Raw genomic sequence first — 17898 nt, 5'->3', positions numbered from 1 at the left:
TCCATCTAATGGTGGTTCTTTCTAGTTAGCCTTGGTAGTGGCTCAGCACCGCGATCGCTCCAATGTCCTGTCTGGCATTAAGATGGCAGCCCTAGAAGAGGGCCTCAAGAAGATATTTTTAGCAGCAAAGAAAAAGAAAGGTAAGCTCTTCCCTCTGAGATCAGGAGAGGACCTTCTTTTTCCAGACATGTGGTGTCGTTTTGAGGGGGAGATGAGGAGTGTCCAGACCACACTCGGTTTGCATGGCAAAGGTAGAGCACAGAGTGATGACCACTTCATCTTGTCTGTGTGTGACTCGTTTTCCTTTCCAGGTTGGTTTTGTATTTGTTATCTCGTTTTTATCATGATTTTACATTGGGGAAGCAGAAGATTAGAGATGAAGAAATTTGGTCATACACAATTGGGAAAAGCCGTTTATTAGACTTCCCCTTAGAGAGTCACAGTATGCCATGACTCTCTGCCAAAGAAATTTAATTTTGTCTCTAAACCCAATGTGTCTTGGTGTTTGTTGAATTTCATGGATTATTGGGGAATCTTTGATTTCCCCATTAATCATATTCTACTTCCATTGTGCCTGCTTCTTTTCAAGAGCCTGTGGATCTTTATGTTCAGCAGAACAACTTGATTTTTCTAATTTTTCCCTATTATAATCTCCTCGCCAGCATGTTTTTCACACTGTATTTGTGTATTTTGGGTGGACAGTTGATGGTTATTTTCTTCTCTGTATATCGTGATGAGTGAAGACATATGATCTTTTTTTTTTTTAATAGCAAGTGTTCATCTTCCACGCATTGGTCATGCCACCAGGGGTTTTAACTGGTATGGCACTGAGCGACTTATTCGGAAACATCTGGCTGCCAGAGGCATCCCGACTTACATGTATCCTTTTGTAATATGTTGAGAATATGTTCCCCGACTCGGGAGGGAAATATGCTGTTTCTGGTATTGCTGTTTAATCCACAGCCAAGTCCTCTCCTGCCATGTTCTTCATTCTGCCCTCCTCAGTGGGACAGACACTCAGAAGCAGTTTCTGACTTATGTCTATATCCAGAGCGCACACCCATGAGATAGACATGAACACTTTTGGATGCCAAGAGATAGATTTAAAAATATATGAAGGGAAGAATCAATTGAGCAATTGCCTTTTAATTACATACTAAATTTTTTCTTACTACTTTTCTAGAAATATTTCAGGTCTGTGGACCAAGGCCTGATTCTAAGAAGTTATTCTGTTCTCTAAATAGTTAACAAATAAATGAACTATTTTATTTTGGAAACTTTTTGATATAATCTGAAGAGGCTATATGAAATTAATTCTATTAAGTCAATAACTAAACTAATATTTATTTCTCAAGATCTCCCTTAGCATTCTTTGAACTATTTTACTCTATTCAAAATCAGAAGCTGCCAAGTTGACCCCCCAATGGCTATAATTATACAGAAAATCCATCTTTGTACTTAGATTCTTACTGAATCATTCAGTCACAACTCCTTACAAAAACTTTAAATAGAGAAAGTTTTATGTGCTTGCACAATTTAAGCAGTAGCATAAGAGTTTTACTACAATAGATTAAAGCAGTAATTAGTGCCAACAATATTGGAAGTACTTATGATATAGAGAAAAGAAATTAGGACATATTACTTTTAGAATGGTTATTTCACTAATTATTAAACTAGTAGTTTTGACAAAGTTGAATGTAAAGTGATGAAATACATCTTCCTTGACCACCCTTATCAGATATTACTTCCCTAGAAGCAAGACTGCTGTTCTTCATTCACAGTCCCCACTTGCCTCCTCAGCACAGCAGGTGCCTTAACAGTAGGCCCTGCACCAGATCCAGTAGTTAGCAGCCAGCTATCAAGATATTGGCCCAGGGGCTGGAGTGGTGGCTCAGTGGTAGAGGCTCGCCTAGCACGGTCAAGGCCCTGGGTTCCATCCTCAGCACCACGTAAAAATAAATAAATAAATTAAAGATATTATATCCAACTATAACTAAAAAATAAATATTTAAAAAAAAAGATATTGGTCCAGACTGACTATCATGGGTATCTTAGAAAAGAATTGGGCCAGGCATCATAATGCACACCTATAATTCCAGTGACTCAGAAGGCTAATGTAGGAGGATTGCAAGTTCAAGGCCAGCCTCAGCAACTAGCAAAACACTATCTCAAAAAGGACTGAGGATGTGGTTAAGCATCCCTCGATTCAATCTCAATACCAAAAAAAGGGGGAGGGGATTTGGGGAGCTTTGGGATAGTGTTTTTCTAATTCTAACTTTGTTCTCCTAGATGTGTTACTCTGATATGGTACCTGTAATAGAGGATGCACAACTTATTTGGGAAGGTTATTTGATCTCAGTTTGTATAACTATTTGCATAATGATAAATATTCTGGTCTCTTTGCCATTTTATTCTTTTCCTCTATATCTAGGTTTCTTCCTCCTTCACCAGATGTTTTCTTTACAGAAGGAAAGACAGTCTGGATTAAGGAGATACAAAGGAAATAGAACAGGGTGTCTGGGAGAAGGAAGCACCTTCAGGTAATTCATGCCTCAGGAATAGAGCTGAGAAGAGAGTCTTGATCCAGACAAGTGAAGCTTCTCCTGCCCTTCTTTTTGCACTGCTTAGTATCTCAGTCTGAAAAAAATCACTTTGGCCGAGAGGCCTGTCAAATGCAACTTCAGAAAAAACAGTGAATCTCCTTTCCCCTACCCATTAAATCCATTTCAGCTTCAACACATGAGAGAATTGTGAAAATGGCACAAAGCAGGCATAGAATGACTAGTGGTGTTGGGGAAGGTCGGGGCCGAGAACCACTGGGGAAAGAGTCACAGGGATAAACCCAAGTCCGACTTTTCCCACTTCTGTATGTGAAGTCTTCGCCTTGGGCGCTGTCCTCAGCCAGCCTAATTTCTGCCTCTTTGAGGCCATCAACACCCTGAATGCTGCAGAGTCCTTGTCAGAGGTCTCAGACAGGGGCCTTTGATGCAGGAAAACCTCACAGAGCCAGGATCATGATCTAAGAAAGGTACTACTTCCAGTACTTTATGATTCTGTTCAACTCCCTACCTATACCTTCATCCTTCGGCAGCTTAGCATCTGTGCCAGAGATGAGTTAGACCCCAAATTCATGATTCCTTATTCTTTTCTCCCCAATTTTTTCATTGCATTTAACTGCCTCCTATCCACTTTTCTTTCCACCAATACTTAACACATAGGTTATTTTTTTAGTTGACAATATTATTTGTACTTACTAGGAATACAGTATTCTAATTTGACACATGTACCTCATATAATTGGTCATGATATATAATAGCCAAGTTGAAGTAATTAATTAGCATTTCCGTCTCCTCAAATATTATTTCTGTGTGCTGGGATCCTTCAGAGTTTCCTCTAGTTATTTTGTTACGTATAATTGTTACAGACTGTTTTCACTATGCCATAGAACATTGGAACTACTCCCCTCTTCACCCATGGTATTTTGGTACCCATTATCACCCTCTCCAAAGCCCCCATTTTTCTACCCTTCCTAGCCTCAAGCGACCTCTGTCATTCTATCTACTTCTATGTAATCAGAACTTTTAGCTTCAACAAATGAGTGAAAACCATTTGATATTCATATTCTATACCTGGCTTGTTTCACTTGGCAGTTTATCCACTAACACTACCTGGGTAGTTTCTGAACATCTGAGAGAAGTATAGTAACAGGGAACTTGGTACCCAGAGCATATAGGTGATCTTTCCATGGGCACAGTTGTTTTTTTGTTGGCTTGGGGGGAAGGGGCGGGGGTGCTTGTCACCTTACACTATAGACTATGCTCCTACCATGGGGATTTTACTAAGGATAGACCCTATGTTAGGGTTCTCCAGGAAAATAGGACATCTGTTGGTAAAAGGAGGCTCATTAGATTGGCTTACGTGACACAAGGGCTAAAAAGTTCCACAGTGGCCATCTGGAAGCTGTGGAGAGCATGGAAGTCATCAGCAGATCAGTGCAAAGAGCTGCAAACCTCAGAATGAGAGGTACTGATGGTGCAGCCCCCAGCCCAACTCCTTGAGGGTTGTTGGTGTAAGTTTGAGTCCAAAGACAGGAAAACCTGCAATAAATTGTTGAAGGGAAGCAGCAAAAGAAAAGGAACCTTGGAAAACAAGTTTCCCTCTTCTACTTTATGTTCCATCCAGGGCCCCGGCTTGTTGGATGGTGCTGTCCACAGTCAGGGTGGGTCTTCCTCGTTCGATCTGCCGATCCATATGCCAGTCCTCTCTGTGAACACCCTCACAGACACACCCAGAAGTATGTTTTACCACTTCTCCAGGCATCCTTCAATTCAGTCACGTTGACGCCCAGAATTAACCATCCTAGAATCCTTAGGCTGTCTCCTGGTTAATTGGGCCAAGATACACATGGATATAGCCTCAGAAAACTCAGTAGGGATGCTGGCTATCCCAGGCTGGAAATTTCATAGTCCTCACAGGCATATAGCCACTTAAATAAGCACCCTGAAGTAGGCTTGCTGTGGGAAAGGATATTAGATATCTCCCAGTAGTCAACCATAATGCTGTAGCAGAAATGAGTGGCTGTCTGGATTTGAACTGTTGTAGGGGTCAGGAATCCCGCCCGGAATCAGATCAGGGACTTGCTAAGACTACAGAGTTGTGTTGGTGCTTGGACTAAAGGCAGGTTCACACGTGGCTCACACTGCCCCTTCTCCTGTTACTGCAGTCCTGCCCACAGAAGGTGCTGAGCCAGTAACTCAGGCTATTCCTGTTACCCTGTGCCCAAGCTTGCATGGCTAGGGGAACTGCTTAGCTCTGGCCAGGGTCCCGTTCCCAGGCAGGCACTACCATGTAGCAGTAGAGACGAACACCGCAGTTGCTGTTGTCACCCCACCTTTGCAATTCTCACTGCCAGCCACCCCTGCATCTTATCTGACCAAGTTCTGTCAAAATTGGGTGTGAATGCCACAGAGGAGGTGCCCAGGTTCCTTCTGCTGCCTCTTCCCATGCAGCATCTGGGCCTCAGGCCCCTCACTACTACTGGTGCCTTTAATGTCAAAGTCCCTTGCTTGTTGCAGAGCTAGCTTCAACAATGCCAGAGGAAACTCCTGTCACCTAATAGGAGCCACCATTTCCATTATAAGAATAGCCCCACAGTGAAGACCCCACATCCACTGTTGTCCACATCACACTTGCCTGAATTGCTAGTGTGTTTCCACTCTTGCATGGCCCATAGGGGCAGTGGTCCTATCCCCTATCTATACCATGCCCTAATTTACTGATCACAGCTGAAGAAGCTTCAGAAACTACACAATGGTTCCCAGCTAGAATCAAAGCCAGCCTTGTCAAACCAACACCCAAGACACATGTTCAGCTGGAGTCTGCTTACTAAGAAGGCTACGCCATAAATGTAGTTACCTGACGTACTAAGTCTTGGGAGGTGGGAGTTGGGGGAGACTACCAACCAGGATCATCCAGCAATGCTACCCTTCAGAATCAAAGAAATAAGACTTTCTCAGAACTGAGATAATTAAGACCAGCCTTACAAAAGATACTTAAGGGAGTCCTGTGCCCAGAAGTCAAAGAAAATTACTGTCATGAAAGTAAATCCTACTAGAAGAGTAAATACACAAAAGAAAAACATTTTTATCAGTAAAGTAAGCCATCAAATCACAAAGATAAACGAGAGAAAGTAAAGAGCAAATAATATTCAAAACAACTAACAGGAATAAGCCTTTCCTATCAATGACCTTGAATGGAAACAATTAAAAGATAGCTGGACTGGGCTGGGGAATGTGGCTCAAGCAGTAGCGCGCTCGCCTGGTATGCGTGCGGCCCGGGTTCGATCCTCAGCACCACATACCAACAAAGATGTTGTGTCCGCCGAGAACTAAAAAATAAATATTAAAAATTCTCTCTCTTTAAAAAAAAAAGATAGTTGGACTGAATAAATCAAAAAGCAAGATCCAATAATATGCTTCCTAAAAAAAATTCACAAGTAAAAACATAAAATGAAAGAATGGAAAATGATATTCCAAGCAAAGGGAAACCTAAAGCTAGTAGAAGCAGTAGCTACATTTACATGTGATGAAATAGACTTTAAGATAAAAACTGTAAAGACAAAGTCACTAATAATAATCAAGAATTCAATAAGAAATATGATAAATTTATGTGTACCTAACATCAGAGCAACCAGTTTTATAAAATAGCCACTATTAGACCTAAAGGGAGAGAAACTAATACCATAACACAGGGGAATTTCAATACCCCACTTTCGACAATTCATCCAGCCCCTCCGCCAAAAAATGAGCAAACATCAGAGTTCAACTATATGTCAGAACATTCCATTTAACAGCTGCAAAGTACACATTCTTTTCATCAATTCATGGAATTTTCTCTAGAATACACAATATATATTAAGCCCCAAAATAATTCTAAATAGAAATTGTAAATGAAATTGTATTCTGTATCCTTTCTGATTACCATGGGGAAAAACTAGAGTCAGCAACAAAATTAACTTAGACATGGACACGGAACAACATACATTTGAATCAACAGTGGCTTGTCAAGGATAAAAGAAGAGAAACATTAAAATTTCTGGAAACAAAATGAAAACAGCATGCCAAAATTTATGGTATACAACAAAACCAGTATTCAGAGGGAACTTGATAGCAATAGTGCCTACATTAAAAAATTTAAAAAAAAATTCAACTAACCTTAAAATGCATCTCAATGATCTAGAAAAGCAAGAACAAACCAACCTCCAAATTAGAAGGAATGAAAGATCAGAGCAGAAATAAATGCAAAAGAGACTAAAAGGGCAATACAAAAGATCAATAAAATGAAGAGGTCATATTTTAAGAAGGTGAACAAAAGCAACAAACTTTTAGCTAAACTAACCAAGAAAAAAAAGAAGATCCAAATAAAATTAGACATTAAGCAAAAGAAGACATTAGCACAGAAATACAAAGGATCATTATGAGATTCTGATAAAAATAAATATGTTATGCTAACATTTATAAATCTAATCTAGAAGAAATGGACAAATTTCTAGACACATATAACCTATCAAAATAATTCTGAGGACTCTGCTTCTTCTGGTTCACAGACAGCCATGTCTTCTCTTGTGCACATCCTCTTGTCTCTTGCGGTGCCAGCCGCGCCGTCCCTAAGACACGATGGTGAGGGTCAGAGTGAACGTATCTGGCCACACTGGGTGCCTGGTCACCAGGGCTGCTTTCCAGTCTGGCGAAGTGGATATTGTTGCTGTCAATGACCGCTCCATTGACCTCAACTACATGGTCTGTGTGTTCCAGTGTGTTTCCACCCGTGGTAAATTCAATGGCACAGTCAAGGCTGAATACAGGAAGCTTGTTATCAATGGAAAGTCCATCTCCAGAAGCAAGACCCTGCTGACATCAGATGGGGTGATGCTGGTGCTGAACCTGTTGGGGAGTCCACTGGTGTCTTCACCAGCATGGGGAAAGCCGGGACTCATTCCAGGGTGGTGCTGAAAGGGTCATCTCTGCCTCTTCTGCTGATGCCCCCATGTTTGCGATGACCGTGAATCGTGAGATGTATGACAACTCCCCCAAGATCATCAGCAATGCCTCCTGTAGCGCCCACCAACTGCTTAATCTCCTGGCCAAGGTCACCCGTGACCACTCCAGCCTTGTGGAAGGACTCAAGACCACAGTACTTGTCATCACTACTAATCAGAAGACTGTAGATGGCCCCTCTGGGGAACTCTGGCATGATGGTGGTGGAGCTGCCAGAATATCCTCTCTGCATCCACTGGTGCTGCTAAGGCGGTGGGCAAGGTCATCCCTGAACTGAATGGGAAGCTCAGGGCATGGCTTTTCGTGTGCCTACCCCAGTGTGTCAGTTGTGGATCTGACCTGTGGCCTGGAGAAAGCTGCAAGATTTGATGACATCAGGAAGGTGGTAAAGCAGGCGTTCGCGGGCCCCTCAAGGACCGGGTTGTCTCCTATGACTTTAACAGTGACATCCACTCTGCCACCTTCAGTGCTGAGGCTGGCATGGCCCTCAGTGATCACTTTGTCAAGCTTATTTCCTGGTATGACCATGAGTTTGTCTACAGCAACAGGGTGGTGGACCTTATGGTCCACATGGCCTCCAAGGAGTAAGGGCCCCTGGACCACCTGCCCCAGCAAGAACACAGAGAAAGAAAGGCCCTCGGCTGTGGGGAGTCCCCTGCTCCTAACTCAGTCCCTCAGCAAGAATCTCCCCTCTTCCCAATTTCCATCCCAGACACCCTGAAGAAGGGGGGAGGTTTAAGGAGCCCTACTTTCACCACCAATAAAGTCTACTGCACCTCCCAAAATTTAAAAAAAAAAAAGAGGACATAAAAAACCTGAATAGGCCAATAACAAATAATGAGATTGAATCAGTACTGAAAAGTCTCCCAACAAAGAAACCTCAGGACTGCATGGCTTTATGACTGAATTTTGACAAACTTTTAAAAAAGAACTATAACCAATTCTCAGATTTTTCCATATGATTGAAAGGGAGGAAACATTTCCAAACTCTAGGAGGCCAGCATCATCCTGTTTTCAACGAAAAACAAGGACACAACAAGAAGAAAGAAAGCTGTATAGACCAATATCCCTGATGAACCAGGTACAGACAACCTCAACAGAGTACTAGCAAACAGGATTTAACAGCACATCAAAAAGATTATTTCCCTTGATCAAGTAGGTTTTATCCCAAGGGTGCAAGGATGGTGTACATGTGCAAGTCAATAAGCAATCTATCACGTCAACAAAAGGAAGAATAAAACCATGTTATCTCAGTAGATGCAAAAAATAAGATTCAATATCCCTTCATGATAAGAGCCCTGATAAATTAGGTATAGAAGGATTATAACTCACCATAATAAAGGCTATCCACAACAAACCCTCCGCCTGCATGGCAGTGAACCTGGGAAAGCTGAGGACAAGTCCTGTGTCAGGAACAAGACAGGGAGAGGGAGGGGGAGTGTGGCATGTGGAATACGACGGAGGCTGGTGTGCGGAGGCTGGTGTGCAGTGGAGGCTTCCAGGAGATGTGTTCCTACCAGGCCTCTCCTACTTTCCCTTGGGTTCATGACTGCTTGCCATCTCCCTACAGAAACTGGACACAAGAGCCTGGATGTTCAAGGGATAAAGTCTGGGCAGGACAACACATTTTGGGGCCAACAGACTAGGAAAGAAAGCTCAGGTAGCTGCTCCTCTTCCCTTCCCCTTAAGTCCCCAGGACTGACAAATCAAGGAATTGACCCCTCCCAACGTTGTTTCTCTATTTGAGAATTCAAAAGTAAAGTTCAGGAAGGGCTAGGTGGGGAAATTTTTTTTAAGGGGTGGATGACCAGATGTGAGATGTCTGAGGTTACCTGCTGTAGGATTCACCTCCCACCTCTATTAAATAAAGTGCACTGGTGCTGAGGATCTGGACATCTACCCTTTCCCAATACATATTACCAGTTAGAGTAGTCAAACATCTTGGGGAATATTGCATATAACAGGACATCTGAGAATTAAAATATCTTAATAGAAAAAAATTAACAAAAGAAACAACTTTACAATTAAAGTACAGTAATTTGTTGGATAATTAGCAATATGATTTTTTTAAATAACCAGATGAAAATGTCATTATGAAAAAAAAAGATAAGTAGTGAAATCTATAGGGCAGAATGTGTTAGAGATTTTTAAAAATATAGATCATCCCAGAAGGAAATCAAAAATAGAAAAAAATTATAAAAGGAAAAATATATATGTATGTAGGAGACAACATCTAAGAAATACAATGAAGATAAAATTTTTGAAGACTAGTGGAGACAAATTTTTTATAATCAGAGCAGAATCCTTTTAAACAAAACTGTACAAAGGGAAAACCATTTTGTGAGTATTGTAGGGCTGAGCAAATGAGAAATATTTGGTATTGATAGCAAGAGGGGTTCCCACGAGGAGAAAATACAAATATGGATTGGGGAAGTCAAGAAAGAACCCTGCAGAGTCAGATTGGGATTAAAAGTATCAGTATGAACTCATGATTTTTATATATGACATATACACATATAATTTCAAATTATATATATGAAATTGAAACATTAAAATAGAAAATTGCAACAGTTTTTCAATTCTCTCTATACTGAGAAATGATGATCTAGAAATGATGACCTTTGGCAAGATAACTTGTGCTGAGATATTGAGAAATAAGTTTCTTTTACTGTTCCTTTTCAGACTTCCAACAACTAGTTTTAATACCCACTAAGATTAATGCTCAATTAAATTATTAAATAAGTAAACAGAGCTCAGATCTTGTTTTTCAAATATTTCCCACTAAAAGGACACAGGCACCAATTCAAAAGGGCTCCTACTGGCCAAAATCTGAATTTGAGCATCAAAATATATGATGGTAGTAGTAGATTATAATTCACTAAATAAAATATCTTAAATTCATACCAGTGAAAATTAGGTATAAAGAAAGGTAAATTCTTCCAGCAAATGAAGACAGAATAATAGAAAAATCACTATTTTGCAAAAATCATAGAAATAATTAAGTATTAATTATTCTAACCTTTTTGGAAAGCCATCTGACAATATTAATTGAAATTTAAAGTACATCTACCTTTATACCATTTTCCAATCCTGACAATGACCCTTAGACATAAAGACAAACATATAAAAGGACATGCTTAAACTGAATATGACTGACCATACTGTTTGTTTATAGCTGGCATGTATTCTAGGTAAGCTAGCAAAACGGTTGGTTAGGTTCCGTGTCATGCTGGTGGCTATTGTTTTATTATTACTTCAGTATGTAACGGTTACATGCATACCTGTAAGGTTTGAAGTTGCACAAAAAACAAAAAAAAAAAAACGGGCTGGGGATGTGGCTCAAGCGGTAGGTAGCGCGCTCGCCTGGCATGCACAGGGCACTGGGTTCGATCCTCAGCACCTCATAAAATAAAATAAACTTGTAGACAAGTTAAACATCCATTAGCAAAGGACAAATAGTCAAACAAATGATACAACCATATTGTAAAATATTTAAAGTTGTATTATCATTGATTAAAAAAACAAGATAAAATTGTAGCAGAACTACTGTTTGTCAATGTGGTATTCATTCTTCCCTTTCACCATGTAACAAAATGGTGGTTTTTATTGTTGTATCTATGTAAAATGTATCCAGTTAAACAGTAACACAATGTAAACTGTAGCTGTGTTTACAGTTAGAAGTGACCATGTCACCTCCGGCGTGGTGGTGCACCTATAATCCCAGGTATTCAGGAGGCTGAGGCAGGAGGATTACAAGTTTGAGGTCAGTCTTGGCAATTTAGCGAGGCCCTAAGCAACTTAGCAAGACCCTGTCTCAAAAAATAAAAAGGGCTGGGGATGTGGCTTAATGGTTAAGCACCCCTGGGTTTAATCCCCAGTACCCCCCCCCCAAAAAGTGACCATGTCACTAGTTATGACTGATTGATAGTGTAAGTGAAAGTTGATTTTATGAGAAATTGCTCCAAACTTATGAGGTTTCTTGTGTTTCTGGTCATAGGAGTAAGTAGCTGAGTCCAGGATTTTGCTATTATTTTTGACATTTAGAAAAGTTTTGAGGCATTTAATAATAGGAAGCTCCAAGCCATGGTCCCTGAAAGAAAAGAAATAAACAAAGAAAACCTTCACCACATTCAGGCCTTCTTCCTGTAGACAGTTTCTGGACCATTGCACAGGGAGGATCCCCCCCCACACACACACACCAAAAAAATAGAGAAAAAAAAACCCAGGAAATTGCCAAGTTAAGGAAAGAAAAACAAAGTTCAAGGAAACTTGAGTTTGGGTATGGAATTCCAAGAGGAAGGAGATAACAGAGAATAAGACTTACAGATATATTATAGAGATCTCCATAAATTAATAACAGTGGCATCTGAATTGCAGGATACATGTCCGTGAGCCTAGGCAAGATTAGCTTCCAGGAAAAGAGTTTCCAGGAAGAAGACAATTCCTAGAGATCCCAGTAGGCTGAAAATCACGATTCCCATCAGCCAGGGTGGAAACGTGGGAAAAGCACCTTGAATTCTAAGAGATGGGTAGGAAAGGCCCCAGAGATGCCATGCCTTGGAAGGGAGGCCAGGGTAGCCCTGGAGTCAAGCCCCTTAAACACTCTTAAAAAACAAACCTCAAGAGAAGTAAACTGAACAGATAACTACTGGTGAGAACATTGTCCAAAAATACTTTTTTAAAATATTAAAACCCCAGCAATCAGCAATGTATAATTAACAACATCCAGCTTCTGATAAAACATTACAGATAGGGAAGAGAAATATGACTCATAACCAGGAAAAAATATCTCACAATGGAAACAGACTCAGAAATGAAAGACAAGACAGAACTGGCAGACAGGAGTTAAAACAGGTGATGTAGTTATGCTCACATGTTCAAAAATGTCAACGTGAATATAATCAGTGAACAGTGGAAGTTATAAATGTGTACAAAAAACGGTAGAGATATCAAGTAAAATACTTAAATATTTTATTGGGTGTGATTAATAGAAGTTCAGAGACTAGAAAAAACAGTCTTAAAATAGCAGAATTTACCTAACCTGCATTAAGAGAAAGAAAAAAAAAGTCTTAGTGACTTGTAGGAATATTAAACTAATGGATGTTTCACAAGTAGATGAGAGAGATTAGGGCAGAAAAATATTTGAAAAATAATGGCTCAACATTTTTTTAATATTTGAATGCTCCAAACAGAATAAAGAATCTCAATGAACCTTGAGCAGAAGACACACATACACACACACAATGAACCACTCCAGAATTAACTTATTCAAAACCAGAAAAGTGACCAACTTGAAAAAGATATCATCCATACAGAAAAAGACATTATACAGATATAGAGGGGGAAAGATAAGAATTTTTATAGACCTCTCAGGAATTATGTAAGTCCAAAGACACTATAGCAACTTTCAAATGTGGAAAGGAAAGAGGAAATAAAGCCTGTCTGCCTTGAATTTTCAATCCAGTGAAATTATCCTTTAAAAAGGAAGAATAAATGAAAGAATACTTTTATCTGGGTAAACAACAGTTGATATAATTATGCAGAATCAGGTCTGCACTGTGTAAACTGTTGACAAAATGTTCTTCAGGCAAAAGGAGAATGTTGTCACTTGTAAATATGTATCTACACAAAGAAATGAAGAGAGCTAGAAGAAGTAGGTAAATAACACACAGTGGCTATGTAAAAAAGACTGTCCCCTAATTTTTAAGGTCTTTAATGGAAAATTGACTATTAGGTTCAAAATGTAGTGTGTGCTTTACAACATGTAGAACTGAAAATTACAATAAGAACGGCACAAAGGACAGGAAGAGAAAATAGAAATGCTACTATAAGACTTTCAAAGTGTATGTGGAGTGTTGTGCCATTCCTTAAAGTCCTTATTCCTGTAATAAGTCAAAGGTGCATATCTTAAGCTGTAGAGCAGTGCTAGCAAATGGAAAAATGTGAGAACCTATGTAATCTGAGATTTTTCTAATAGCTACACATTAAAAGTCTAAAAAGAAACAGATATAATTTTACTTTTTTTATTTAACATGTTACATTCAAAATATTATCATTTCAATATATGATTGATGCAAAAATAAATCAATGGAACATTTTTATTTTTCATACTAAGACTTTGAATTCTGGTGTACATCTCAATTTAATTTTCATTAGAAATACACAATCTATATGGATTTAATATAATATATGGTTGGAAAAATAGATTCCCATACTCAAATTATTCTCAATGTACTTGTAATTGTCTAATAGCTGAGCCAAATATCAGTTTTTGTATTTATATTGAAATTAATAAAAATTAAATACATTGGACTTTCAGTTTTATCTCTGACACATAAAGAGCTTGGAAATTGTTACTGTCATTCTTATAAGAAGATAAGACTCTTAAAAAGTCTGAAAATCATTTATGCCTCTTGGGATCGTCAGAGAATTGAGGTTGTAGGGTAAAGTGCCACAATAAAATCGGGTGAGAAGCTAATACAGAGAATCACCGACAAGATTCCTTTGCACAGAGCAGAAGCTTCTACAGCCATAAACTGATAGAAACCATTAAATAGCGATATTGGTGAGCTGCTGGAGACTGAGTCCAGTCTAATGGACTGAGAAACTACGGAGGTCAGAGTCTTACAGGGGCCTCCATATTTTCATGGGTCTTAGCTTCAGAAACCCTGTTGGGTCTTCATGATAAAAAGCTGAGAAAAAATGTCCTCCTGCTCTGGCAGGTGGAGAGGAAAAGTAACTGTTTTGGAATATGCCCCAAGCATCTTCCACAATGAAGTCCTACTCTCCAAGGGCAGAGAGGTTACCAGGACCTTATCCACCTAGAGAGAGATTTACCCAACCTGAGTCACCTCTAGCCTTCTGGCCTACCTAAAAGGAGGCTATAAAAAGACCCGTGGAGTTCACAGCCTAGAGAGATGAAGATTTAACCACAAGATTATAGCTGTTTCTCCTCCCTCATATGCCATCACCACAACAACAGGGTTTAAGTATAATAACAGCACATCAAGCTGGAAGAGCCTCGAGGCACAGCCAGTATTTAAGGAGGAGAGAAAGACAAGGATGTGGAGGAATTTGAAGCCTCTGACACTTAACTGCAAACACCGAAAGGCCCAAATCCTAGCCATATTTTTTTTAAATGTAAAACCAAAGGCCTTTTACCCTATTTTCTGTCACCCAAAATACCACAACTGGCTTTCAACAAAATTACAAGACACACACACAATTTTTTTTTAATAGTCTAAAGAGACAAAGCATACTTTTAACCAGACTCAGCTGTGACAAATTTTGGGATTATCAAAGTTAATTTAAAATAATTATGACAAAAGGTTAAAGATTCTAATGGAAAAAGTAGAAAACATGGAACAACAGTGGGGTGTGTAGATGGAAATTCCAAGAAAAGAATCAAAAGGAAATACCAAAAATCAAAGACACTATCAACGAAATGAAGAATGTCTTTTATGGGCTCATCATCAGTAAACTGGACACAGCTGGGCAACGAGCCAGTGAGCTGGGAGACAAGTCAGTGTCCTATCTATAAATTTCTGATATTAGAAAAGTTATGGTATGCACTCAGGGTAAGAATTTCTTGGGGATAATTTATATATCTAGGGTCTTGATTTACAAGCATATTTTATACTTTTACAGTAAATAATAGAAGATTCTAGAAAAATGTTAACTGTAGCTTGTTTTGTTCCTTTGGAATCCATTATTAACAAGTTCTTTGTTAAAACAATGGGATGGAGGGATTTCACATATCTTGCCTATTTAAGTGGTCCACAACACAAATATTTTGAATGGTATTGATATAAAGGGAATCAGTTTGTTCCAGATCAGGACTCTAGGAACCTCATTTTTAGGAATTTCTCATCTGTCATTGTCCACACTGATCACCACACTGGTCTCTCTAGTTTCTTTTTTCCTTTTGTGCAAACCAGTTAGAAAGAAATGGTAAAGGATTAAACAGAAAATATATGTTAATTACCTCAGTTTCTGTACCCAGTATTTTACACTGGCTCACAACAACAACATTATAAGTCATTTAAAGGCCAGAACAAAACAATCTGAAAATGCAAAAACCAGACTCATGGCCTGGGGTTGAGGCTCAGTGGTGGAGCACTTGCCTAGCATGTGTGAGGCCCTGGGTTCAGTCTTCAGCACCACATAAAAATAAAGATCCATCAACAACAACAAAAACAAAATTAAAAAAAAAACACCGGACTTATGAAAATATTTGCTTTTATTAGATTGGGAATTCAAAATAATTGTAATTGATATACTAAGGACTCTTAAGAAAAAATGGACAACATGTAAGAATGATGATGGAAACCAAGAAAATATCAAAAGAAATAAAAAACTAGCATAAATGAAGACTACCTCTGATAAGCTCTTCAACATGGCTGAAGAAAGAATTGATGAACTTGACGGTACATCAGCAGAAATTTCTCAAACAAAGAAAAGATTTTTAATGAAAAAAATTGCAATAGAACATCCAAGAATTATGAAACAATTTCAAAATGTATAACATGCATTATTGGAACACCACAGGAAGAAAGAGAGTGAAACAGAAGATAAATTTGAAATAAAAGTATCAAGAATTTTCCAAGATAATGATAGACACTAAGCCTCAGATGCAATAAGCTCAGAGAACACCAAATAGGATTAATATCTGCTTGGAAAAGTTATACCTAGATATATCATATTCAAACTTCAGAAAACCAACGACAAATAGAAACTCCTTTTAAAAACCCACAAGGTAAAACAACTTTTCTGTAGAGAAAGAAAAGTATTACATATGACTTCCTATCAGAAAGTATGCAAGCAAGAAGAGGATAATTTGAAATATTTAAGCTGTTCAAAGAAATGAGTCTGCAAACTTAGAATTTTATATTCAATGAAATGATCCTTCCAAGGTAAAGGAGAACTAGTCTTTGTTTCTTGCAATTAAAATCAGAGAAATCAACAGCAGCAGAACTGCCCTGCAAGAAACATTAAGGAAATTCTTCATGGAGCAGGAAAATTTTATTGATTTTATTTTTTTAAACATACGACAACAGTGGAATGCATTACAATTGTTATTACACAAATAGAGAACAGTTTTTCATATCTCTGTATATAAAGTATGTTCACGTCAATTTATGCCATTATACATTACATGCACTTTGGTTTTTTTTGCATTACAATTCTTTTTTTAATTTTTTTTCTTAGGTGTAGTTGGACAGAATACCTTTATTTTATTTATAATTTATTTATTTATAATTTATTGTATTTATATGTGGTGCTGAGGATCGAACCCAGAGCCTTGCACGTGCCAGGCGAGTGTTCTACCGCTGAGCCACAATCCCAGCCCTTGCATTACAATTCTTAATACACATATATACCACAATTTTTCATATCTCTGTTTGTATATAAAGTGTCTTTAAACATGTACTTTGGATAATAATGATGTCTATCACATTCCACCATCCTTGCTAATCCCCTGCCCCCTCCTTTTCCCTCCCACCCTCTCTCCATCTAGAATTAATCTAATCCTCCCATACTCTCCCTCCCTACCCCACTATGAGTCACCCCCCTTATATCAGAGAAAATATTCGGCATTTGTTTTTTGGGATTGGCTAACTTCACTTAGCATCATCTTCTCCAATGCCATCCATTTACCTGCAAATGCCATGATTTTAACCTCTTTTATTGCTGAGTAATATTCCATTGTGTATATATGCCACATTTTTTTTTATCCATTCATCCACTGAAGGACATCTAGGTTGGTTCCACACTTTAGCTATTGTGAATTGTGCTGCTATAAACATTGATGTGGCTGTGTCCCTGTATTTTTCTTAATGGATTGAAAAGTTAATTGTTTAAAGTAATAAGAACAACAATGCATTGTGTGATTATCTCATGTAGGCAAATAAATAAGTGACAGTAGAGCCATAAAAGACAGGAGGGAAGAATTGAGATGGTCCGTTATATGGTACCAGCACCTTACAGGAAGAGGTGGACATATTCATTCAAACGTATATTGCAAATTATATGGCAACTACTAAAAAAAATTAAAAGGGAGTGTAACTTATATTCCAACAGGGAATCATATAAAACCAGAAAATGAAAGGTCAAAGAGGGAAGATTTTTTAACTGCACAAGTACAATGAATAAAAAACATAAAAGATATTAATTCAGCAATATCAATATCACTTTAAATGTGAATGATCCAAATGCACCAATTAAAAGAGACTTTGGAGTGGATGGAAAAAAAGCCTTAGCCGGTGTATTTGAATAGAAATGTCATCCCCAAACAACTACTTTGAGGCAAGTTTTCCCTGCTCTTCGTTATCTGGTTTCCTGT

At 38.5% G+C, this 17898-nt stretch overlaps 1 protein-coding gene and 1 pseudogene across 5 annotated transcripts in view; both read left to right on the top strand.

Annotated features, from left to right (window-relative positions):
* The window catches only part of Chd1l (chromodomain helicase DNA binding protein 1 like), a 52204-nt gene extending 49466 nt beyond the window's left edge, over positions 1-2738 (top strand). For 4 of the 5 annotated variants that reach the window (XM_078027703.1, XM_078027704.1, XM_078027701.1 and 1 more), the window contains 3 exons: positions 26-140; positions 771-879; positions 1739-2738. In XM_078027703.1, the coding sequence (XP_077883829.1) occupies positions 26-140; positions 771-879; positions 1739-1817 (303 nt within the window). In that variant the 3' untranslated portion in view covers positions 1818-2738. Of the gene's footprint in view, positions 1-25; positions 188-228; positions 410-770; positions 880-1738 lie in introns of those variants that run through there. The other variant, XM_078027702.1, reaches the window with a different exon arrangement.
* A 120-nt stretch (positions 2739-2858) lies between these two features.
* Positions 2859-13747, top strand: LOC120888235 (glyceraldehyde-3-phosphate dehydrogenase pseudogene; annotated as a pseudogene).
* The last annotated feature ends 4151 nt before the right edge of the window (positions 13748-17898 follow it).

Source organism: Ictidomys tridecemlineatus, chromosome 11, assembly GCF_052094955.1.
Source record: "Ictidomys tridecemlineatus isolate mIctTri1 chromosome 11, mIctTri1.hap1, whole genome shotgun sequence".
NCBI classification, from domain to species: domain Eukaryota; kingdom Metazoa; phylum Chordata; class Mammalia; order Rodentia; family Sciuridae; genus Ictidomys; species Ictidomys tridecemlineatus.
The sequence above is the reverse complement of the archived record's forward strand: the minus strand, read 5'-3'. Positions and strand labels throughout refer to the sequence as shown.